The following is a 9,539-nucleotide window of genomic DNA, read 5'->3' on the forward strand; positions in this document are numbered from 1 at the left end:
GGTTTGTTGAAGGTTTTTTTCTTCACATTATCACTTCATTTTAAAAAATATTCACTTTTTTTCTAGTTTTTTGTGTTGCGTTTTTTCAAAATAACGTGAACGGAAAAGAGTCATAAATCTGGGGTATAATCAAAAGTAATTTCATAACTTCTCGAAATCTGTTATTGTGAACAAACACGAATCAACTTCTGCTTTTTTAAAATTTTAAAAAAATAATCATTAGGTTATTTATATTTGAATTACTTCTTTTAATCTGAAACAAACAAGCCATTTCTTCAATATACATATGTAACTGCTGAAGCATGACTATATATGTCGTTGCCAGCTCCCACCAGAATCCCAGCAGCAATTGCTTCAATTGCCAGCCAACTTGGTTAGACAGTTAATATCTCGTGCTGCTGCAAGAACTGTCAGGAGAGTGTTTTTGTGACGCGGGGATGCACAGAAGCTGCTGAACCTAAAATATTTTTGTTCTTTTCATCGAGACTGGAGAGCATTGAAAAAGTAAATAGGGCTTCATGACGGGGCCAAAATCTCCTTATCATATATTTTTTTTAGAAATGAAGACTCTATGTTCTGCTTATTTGATTTATGATCCAACAAGAAAGAAGGTTACTAAACTGAGATCGGTCATCTCAAACCCCATCATCATCTCTTTCTTGAATATCTTCGCTAGCCTTGAACTGTTTTCCTTTAATGAAGGTATTATTTGAGGCTATGCAACATCTGTATGAATTGATTACAACTTTGTTGATGCTCTTCATGTTGTCTTTGGAAAAGATATTTTTGTTTTGCTTGCCAAATTGACAGCCTTTGCAGTTGGAAATTTGATCTTCAAGCTTAGAGACATCAACTGTCAACCTTTTTTCTCTCAACTGCAACACCCCTTGATGATGATAATGCCTGATCCATTGTGCCATTTGTTTGAGTGAGAAAACAACTTGCTCCTCCTCCAATGATTTAGAGCAAAACTTTTTTCTTTAATTTTCACCTTAAAGATTTATTGCTTAGTTTCATCTTCATTCAAGCAATATTTGTTTCTAAAGACAACTTTAAATTGCTGTTTAATAAGTTGACTGAAACATAACAAGTTTTTGGTCAATTTCATGAAAAAAAGAAAATAAAAAATAACTTGTGATTGTAATTGTCTCCTTTCCTTTGACTAAGATATAGTCACCATTGTCAATTTTAACTTTGGCCTTAAATATATGAAGACTGCCTTGTCAAAACGCATGCGATTGGTACAACCACTACGAAGCCACTAACTTTTACTTAATTTACCGTTGAAGAAACAAGTGGTCACAAATGGTATGTCTTCCTCCTCTTTGATTAACAACTCATGTCATGTCTTATGAAAGGTGGTTGGTCCTTTTTGCCCCAATATTGAAAGGGTGGATACTTTTTTCTTTCTTTCCTTGCCTTAATTTGGTTGTTTGTTGTCTTTTTTGATGCCAAATTTTTCTAATTTTTTTTTATTCTTCTCAATATCATCATGATGTTTGGCTGGGCAAAACACCTCTAACATGATTTTGTCTCATTAATTTTCGTTACTTTTGGGCAGAGCATGTAGCATTTCTTCCAAAGCAGTCTTAGGCAAATATTTTGTATTCTCCACGAGGCTATAGATGTTTCGTATCTATCCAACACTTTTATTCAAATTTTCTAAACTATTATGGAATAAGAAAAATCTCTACCCAACTTGTTAGGGACACCAATTCGAGCTTAGATTGAGTCGAGTTAGCCCTTAGTTTAGGTTGAGCTGAGTCAACCTGGACCTATGTCAAGCCAACTTGACTTAGGCCCATGTCGAGCCGAGATGGCTTGGTATCAAGATGAGTCGACTCGGGTCTAGGTCGAGCTGACTCGGGTCCAGGTCGAGTTGAGTCAGCTCGGGCCCAGGTACAGGTCAAGTCGAGTCAGGTTGAGTCGAGTCGGCTTGAGCCCATAATGAGTTGAGTTGGCATGGACCCATATCAAGTCAAGTTGGCTCGAGTTCAGGTTAAAGTGAGTTGGCCTAGTATGAACTCAAACGTAGTCGGCCCAGATCCAGGTCGAGTTGAGTTGGCCCTGGTCCAAGTCGAGCTGAGTCGTCCCAGGTCCAAGTCTAGCCGAGTCAATCTGGGTCCAGATCTAGTTAGGTCGAGCCAAGTCAACCTATGTCCAAATCGAAATGGATTTAATGTAATTGACAAAGTGGATTTAATTTATTTTAAGTAGATTTAAAAAAATCAAAATAAATTTAATCTTGTTAAAATAGATATGAATTTTAAATCCAATCAATTTTATTGGATCTGGATCTAAACTGGATTTTGAAAAACCCAATTCATGACCCCTAGGGTGTAGTGTAGTTTGGGTACAGTTTGTAATTATTGGAGTGCAAGAAGTAAAACCCTATTACTCCTCTTTGGAAATCCAAGTTTTTTTTTATCATGTCTGAAATGGTGAGATGAGGTTTCTCATTCACAATTATTTCTCCCTTCAAAATCAAATATCAATGCCACGAATTCCTCTTGTTATTGTCCAACCTTCTCGATTGAAACTCACTTAGAGGCCACCATCATCCATTACGGAGAGGAAAATACTTAGTTCTATTCCTACAAAATTGTTTTAAAAAGAAAAGTTAAACGAGGCTCAAAACTCATGATATTGTGGTTCAGATGCAACAATGGTGGATTAGAACTCAAAAAGTTGGGCAACCAGGGTAAATTGGAATAGATAGAAAAAAATGGAAAAAGAAATTAAAATAATTTATTTCAGATTTATCATTTCTAAAATAATTTTATTTAACCGAGGAAGAGAATAGCAAGAATTAAGACAAAGAACAAGAACACAATACTAACGAAGATTGGAAAAAATTAACATCAAGAAAACTTTTCAAGATAACTAATCACATGCTAAATTAAATTTTGTTGAGAATGAAATATCTTATTCTAATTTAGATTCCTTTTCAAGATACAAATATTCTCTAATTGAATTAACTTCTACTTATGTGATAAATATATTCAATTAGACTCATTTAGTTTTGTATCCTATGTTCATATTATAGTTCTAACATTTTCGCTTAACTTTCTGATCTTCTTTTATATTCTAATTTGAAATATATTAGGAACAAATTCATACTAACAAACCTAATTAGAATAAGATCAAAAGGACCTGAATGTATTAAAGTCATTTTGCCCAATTCCAGAAACTAAAGAGAGAAGTAATGATAATAAAATGAAGAAGTGAGATCATTCAAATTAGGAAAGTAAAAGAAAGATAGATTGTTTTCAATTGGGATCCTTGTGCCATCGTTTCTCCTTAATATTTTTAATGGAAAAGTTATTATTTTAATTATTCTTTTGAGTTCCACTATGTTATATTACTTCTAATACTTTTTTTATACTTTTGTTTTAATACATCACTATAACACTAACTTTATTAAATTTAATTTATGAAAAGTTTTCAATCATTTATTAATTTAAAATTTTCAACTGTATATAGTTTTTTTTAATGATATAATTTACCACTGTCCAAAAATTCAGCTCAAACTGTCAATTAAATTAAAAATAAGTAGAATTTGATTAAAGTTTATTTTCACTAAAGATCATATTGGACGAATAGTCACACTATTAGATCTTAAATATGTTATCTTTGCTAAGATGCTGTCCTAATAAAAATATATTAGAAAATATCTTATTTTATTGGTTGCTGCCATTGCTTTATGATCTTATATCCTCATTCTCAGGTGCGACCCAGTCACGAAGCAATTTCTTTCATCACTATCATACATTTTTTCCATGGATACGGAAAAGGTCAAAATTGTTGTTCATAGGTGTAATCAATAATTCAAAAAATATATTCTCAAATATATTTATAAATCTGAAAATATATTTTAAATTATATAATTAAGAAACATTTTGTATTTTACAATATCAAATATGTCTCTGGATTATTAAATTTGAAATATATTTTCAGATTACGAATCTATAAAAATATTTTAGATTTAAAATTTGTAATAAGGTTGCATAATTAGAAAATGCATTTTAAATTTAATAATCTAAAATATATTTTTTATTGTGTAATTAAAAATTATTTTGGATTATTTTGCATAATTTAAAAATACACTCTACATTGTTTAATTCAAAAATACATTTTGAATTAGATTGCCTAATTAAAAAATATATTCTAGTATAACTTTAAAATAAATTATAGATTATAGAATCTCAAATATATTTTCAAATTAAACAATCTAAAGATATATTTTAAATTAATGTAAAATATATTTATAGATTCATAAGTATATATCGAGAATATTTTAAATTTAGAAGTATATTCTATATTGTTGCATCCAAAATATATTTTCAAACTTCTTGACTTTAAAAATCTAAAATGTGAATATTTTAGAATTGTTTTTTTTAATACCACGTGAAGATACATGAAAAAAAAAACCTTGATAGTAGAGGTATAAAATAATGAAGATGTTGTGACCATTTCCATTCACGAAGAATCTGAGGGATGTGTCTTCCTGCACCTATCAGAGGTTTTTTTTTTTTTCATAGGTGAAATTATCAAATGCTCAATCTACTATCAAACTGCATCTCATTAATTTCTAAAAAAAAATATTTTCTCTTTTATTCAAAATAACTTTAAAAATAAAAATAAAAGCTTTCATGTTGGGCATCATTATGCAACTTTAGATCTCAGTTAGCCTGACACCTCAAGTAACAATAATCATTTGCCATCACATGAAAAAAATATTATTAAAAAAAAAAAGAAAATACAAAAGATATGGAGGATTAGACTAAAACTCATGTTAACAAAAACGATACATAGGTAGACTTTACCTATTCATAAAGAACTCTAAGAACAGAATAAATGGAAGTCTATTATACCAATGAAAAGATTCTCTATGAATAAATCCAAAATTAGTCAACTTTTCACAAAAAATATGAGTAACCTTAAACCTAATTTTCCCACGGTAATTAAGATAAGTATTCCATTGATTACGAAGCATATCAACACACGCATTCTCTTCACGAAAAATATGAGTAATCTTGAATCTAATTTTATTTTCCCACAGTAATTAAGACAAATATTCCATTGATTATGAAGCATCCAAGGAGTAGTGAACGCAACACAAACCAAAGTAGAATCACATTTCAGCCAGACATTATTAAGCCCCATCTTTTGAGATTCCTCCATATCATGTATAACACCATGAAACTCAACAACCAGAGCAGTCTGAACTTCAAGAAACGCATAAAAAAACTCCAATAAATTCTCCCATACTTCAACGGAAAATACCTCCACAAGTAGCAAAACTAGGATCTCCCCTAGCAGCCCCATTAGTGTTAATTTTAATCCAGCCTGGTGAAGGAAACTCCCATCTAACAGGAAGAGGACGCAAAACTTTACCAATACGAGTGTTAATACCAAAAAACTTGAGCACGTTGAAATCGAACATATGTTGATTCAAGGGGTTTAATTTGAAATTTCTGGTAAGATGGGATCCTGAGTATATAAAGTCTATCTTGCATCTTAGCATAACCAATTATTTTCAAGGAGTTTTTGTCTTGAATGTGACAACCATTAGAATCAAAGGTAAGAACACAAGATAGTCTATCAATCAATTTTGTTACTGAAAGAAGATTAAAAGTGAATCAAGGAATATACAAAACATTGTTTATGACATGATTTTGATTGAGAAAAACACTTCCAGAACAATTGGCAATGACTTGATTTCCATTTGGTAATTTGAGATAAATAGGATCAATTTGATGATATGAAGTAAAGTAAGTTAAGGATGAACAAATGTGATCAGTAACACCACTATCAATAATCCAAGAACTAAAAGAAGAAATAAAGTTATTACCAGTTTGTGTTGTCATGTTGGAATGAATAACAAAGACTTGACTAGAAACATTGTCACTGGATTTGACCTATTGTAAAAGAACTAACAATGTTTGATACTGCTCAGGAGTAAAACCAATTTGTTGAGACTCCACTTCTGACTTTGAACCTTCATGATTCTGCTCATTATTGTTAAAATTTGTATTGTGAAAGGCTGCATGACTCTGATGATGGTTTTGATTTTTAAATTTGAAATGAGGTGAAAAACCACGTTTTTTATAGCATGTATCAATGGTATGCCCTGTCTTTCCACAATAACTGCAAATTTTGGAAGTATATCCTCTTCCATATCCATCAACCATGCCATAGGTCGTAGCATTGTTTTTATAACCTCCTTTGCTAGTAGCAATCATTGCTTTGGATTGATCACCAAAAACTTGCCTCTCTTGTTGTGTAATGAGAGAGTAAACTCTATTCAAGGATGAATTATATGATGAACTAACATGGTAAGGTGAACAAAGATCTTGTGAGGGATCAATAACTTCACCCATAGATAAATGTAGCAACCAGAGCTCTAATTAGAGCTCTGATACCATATTATGAAATAGAACAGAGATGAATAAAAGAGAACAAAGATGAACAAAAGAATAAAAAGAAGGTAAAGGATATGAGAATGAATATCTCTTTTTTCTTTTTATTTAAATCAAAACAAATGATCTGAATATATACAAGTAGTACATTCATTCTAGGTTTAACTAAAGAGGGAAATAATCAATAATTAAAAGACACCCAATTAATATTAGGATCTTTCTATAACTTTGGTATTTGTATCCTTTAATACCCCGCCACAAGCTGGGGAGCAAATATTGACGAGACCCAGCTTGGAACAAATATTCTTAAAAGATTGAGGACTTAAAGCTTTGGTATAAATATCAGTCAGTTGCTCTGTGGTGGAAATGGGAAGCAAATGGATGAGACCCTTCTTTAATTTTTCCTGGACCACGTGACGATTTATTTTTATATGTTTTGTACGCTCGTGAAACACTGGATTTGCTGCAATGTATCTTGCTGAGTCATTGTCATAGTATAAAAGAGATGGTTGCTCAAAAGGAACTTTGAAAACTTGAAGAAGATAAGTTATCCATTGAATTTCACATGTAACAGTCGCCATTGCCCTGTATTCAGCTTCACAAGAACTCTTTGATATTATTCCTTGCTTCTTTGATTTCCAAGATATGAGAGAATTCCAAAGATACACACTAAAACCAGTCACTGGTTATCTTGAATCACTGCAGGTGCCCCAATCACTATCATAAAAGGCTTTGAGATGAACAAAGGTAGTGGAAGAGAAAAATAGACCAAGACTTGGAGCCCCTTTGATATATCTGAGAATTCTAATCGCTGCATTATAATGAGCAATTGTAGGCTTAACAAGAAACTGAGAAAGTTGTTGCACAGAAAATGTTATGCCAGGTCGGGTATTAGTGAGATACATAAGTCTTCCAATCAATCTTCTGTAGGCTTGAATATCTATGAAAGGAACACTTCCAGTAGAAGAGAATTTCTCATGATTATCAATAGGAATGGGTGCAGGTTTGCAGGCTAAAAGATCTGCATCTATTAATAATCCCAATGCATATTTTCTTTGATTTACCATTATTCTTGTCTTGCTTCTTGCTACTTCTAGACCAAGAAAATATCTTAAATTCCCAAAATCTTTAATCTTGAATGTTTGATTCAAGGCTTGTTTGATTCGAGCAATCTCTTCTTTACCATTTCCTGCCAATATTATATCATCCACATATACCAATAATGTTGTAAAAGATCATTCAAAAGAATTAATGAACAAGCAATGATCATTCATAGATTGAGTATATCCCATAGAAAGTAAAAATGATGACAGTTTGGCAAACCACTCTCTCTTGGCTTGCTTAAGGCCATATAAAGCGTTTTTTAGTTTACAAACTTTTCCTGGTGGAATAGAATGTTAGAATATATGGCCTTAAACGAGATGGGGGTGAATTGTTTAAGAGGGTTTTTAGAAACTTTTTAGGCTTTAACAAAATTCTTTGTATGAATCCATAACAGAAATCAGGTTAGCCAAGAACAAGATCAATAAAACAGCAAAGCAGCAGAAAAACAATCGGTTGTTTCTGCGAAACAATCGGTTGTTTATACCAGTAAAAACTAAAAACAGAATGTAAATGAGTTTAAGGATAAGAGAAAGATACACCAACAATTTATACTGGTTCACTCTTAAACCAAGAGCAACATCCAGTCCCAAGAAACCACTGGGTATTCCACTAAGTAATCAAACCAGATTACAACACACAATCCACCCAAAGCAGTGACCTTGAACCCTTCAAGAAACACACTCACTTTGGCAATTCACACACCAAGAGTATTGATCTTGACCACCTCAAGAGCACACAACACTCATTGGCAACACAACACCAAAAATACAGAAGGTTGAGAAGAGATTACACTTGTTTACAGAACAATCTGAAATCAATACAAATGCAATCCTATTCCACTCTCTTAGAAAACCCAAAGCATTGATGTGAATGTTCAAATCTTGAATCAACTATTTCACAACTGAAAAACTCAAATTTGTTTTCTTACTTGTTTGAAAACATAAACAAACTATTTATATTTTCCAAAGATTGGTTAAAGCATTTAATGAAGGAGCGTATTCAGTTGGAAATCATTTAAAGCTCATTCAACCATCAAAACAAAATTCTGTTAGGATTTTCAAAGAAACAATCGGTTGAAACCACGAAACAACCGATTGTTTGGTTTGGCAGTTAAGTCAACCAAACTTAAACAGTTTTCAACCTTTTCAAAAACTCCTAAGAGTAAAACAACCGGTTGATTCGACAAAACAACAGGTTGTTTTTCACTTAGTTTGAAAAACACTTTATTTAAAAAGGATTTAAAACGCATCAGCTTTAAATTCAACAAAGGAGTGGATTACATATAAAACTACCCAGATCCCTCCCAAAACACAACAACAACACAGCCTTGCATCAAACACAAAGGATTTGGATTCTTCAAAGCACAATTTGAATTCTTCAAAGCACTTGATCACTCTTGATCAACATAGAAGTCAATCCAGAAGAAGCAACCATGTATACATCTTCTTTCAAATCTCCATGTAAAAAGGCATTGTTTATGTCTAATTGTTTCAATTCCCAATTATAAATAGAAGTTAAAGATAGATCCGGATATATGTTCCCCTTCATCTCCAAGAACCTCTTCAACAATTGTTCTTTGAGAAGCCTCCTCACATTGTCCAGCTTTTGGCTTTTCAACCAATCAAAGGAGACAACTTTTAGGTTGTTTATCACTTTTATACTTGTTTCAAAGCGATACCTCTCAATCAATTCATTATCTCCTGAAAACCAGCCCTCAAGACGTCCTCCTGTTCTAACAACCCTAGTTTTAATCCTTTTTATGTAGGTGGAGTGGAATCCATGGAAGCAGAATGAGAAAAAGGAACACACACAAGGAGAGAAAGAGATGTAACAAGAGATGAACCAATGGGTTATTTTTGTGAAAGAAAACAGCTGCAACAGATTTTATAGCAAAGCAGAATCCCTCTTTGATCCTTTGGTGGTAGTGGGTTTCAATCTTCAAGGTAGAAAACTGGTCCAAGCCTTGCACAGAAAACGTCAGCATAGAGCAGAAAAACACATGGTCAACACATG

General features: G+C 32.4%; 2 protein-coding genes across 3 annotated transcripts in view; one reads left to right on the forward strand and one right to left on the reverse strand.

Annotated features, from left to right (window-relative positions):
• The window catches only part of LOC137837345 (uncharacterized aarF domain-containing protein kinase At1g71810, chloroplastic), a 34,059-nt gene extending 33,233 nt beyond the window's left edge, over nt 1-826 (forward strand). For both annotated transcript variants that reach the window (XM_068646323.1, XM_068646324.1), the window contains one exon: nt 326-826. In XM_068646323.1, coding sequence (XP_068502424.1) covers nt 326-430 — 105 coding nt within the window. In that variant the 3' untranslated portion in view covers nt 431-826. The remainder of the gene's footprint in view (nt 1-325) is intronic.
• Nucleotides 827-7,108: 6,282 nt separating this feature from the next.
• On the reverse strand, nt 7,109-7,489 carry LOC137838327 (uncharacterized mitochondrial protein AtMg00240-like). Its single transcript, XM_068647575.1, has one exon. The coding sequence runs from the start codon at nt 7,487-7,489 to the stop codon at nt 7,109-7,111; it is 381 nt and encodes a 126-aa protein (XP_068503676.1).
• Between the last annotated feature and the right edge of the window lie 2,050 nt (nt 7,490-9,539).

The sequence above is a fragment of the Phaseolus vulgaris genome, chromosome 4 (assembly GCF_000499845.2).
Source record: "Phaseolus vulgaris cultivar G19833 chromosome 4, P. vulgaris v2.0, whole genome shotgun sequence".
NCBI classification, from domain to species: Eukaryota; Viridiplantae; Streptophyta; class Magnoliopsida; order Fabales; family Fabaceae; genus Phaseolus; species Phaseolus vulgaris.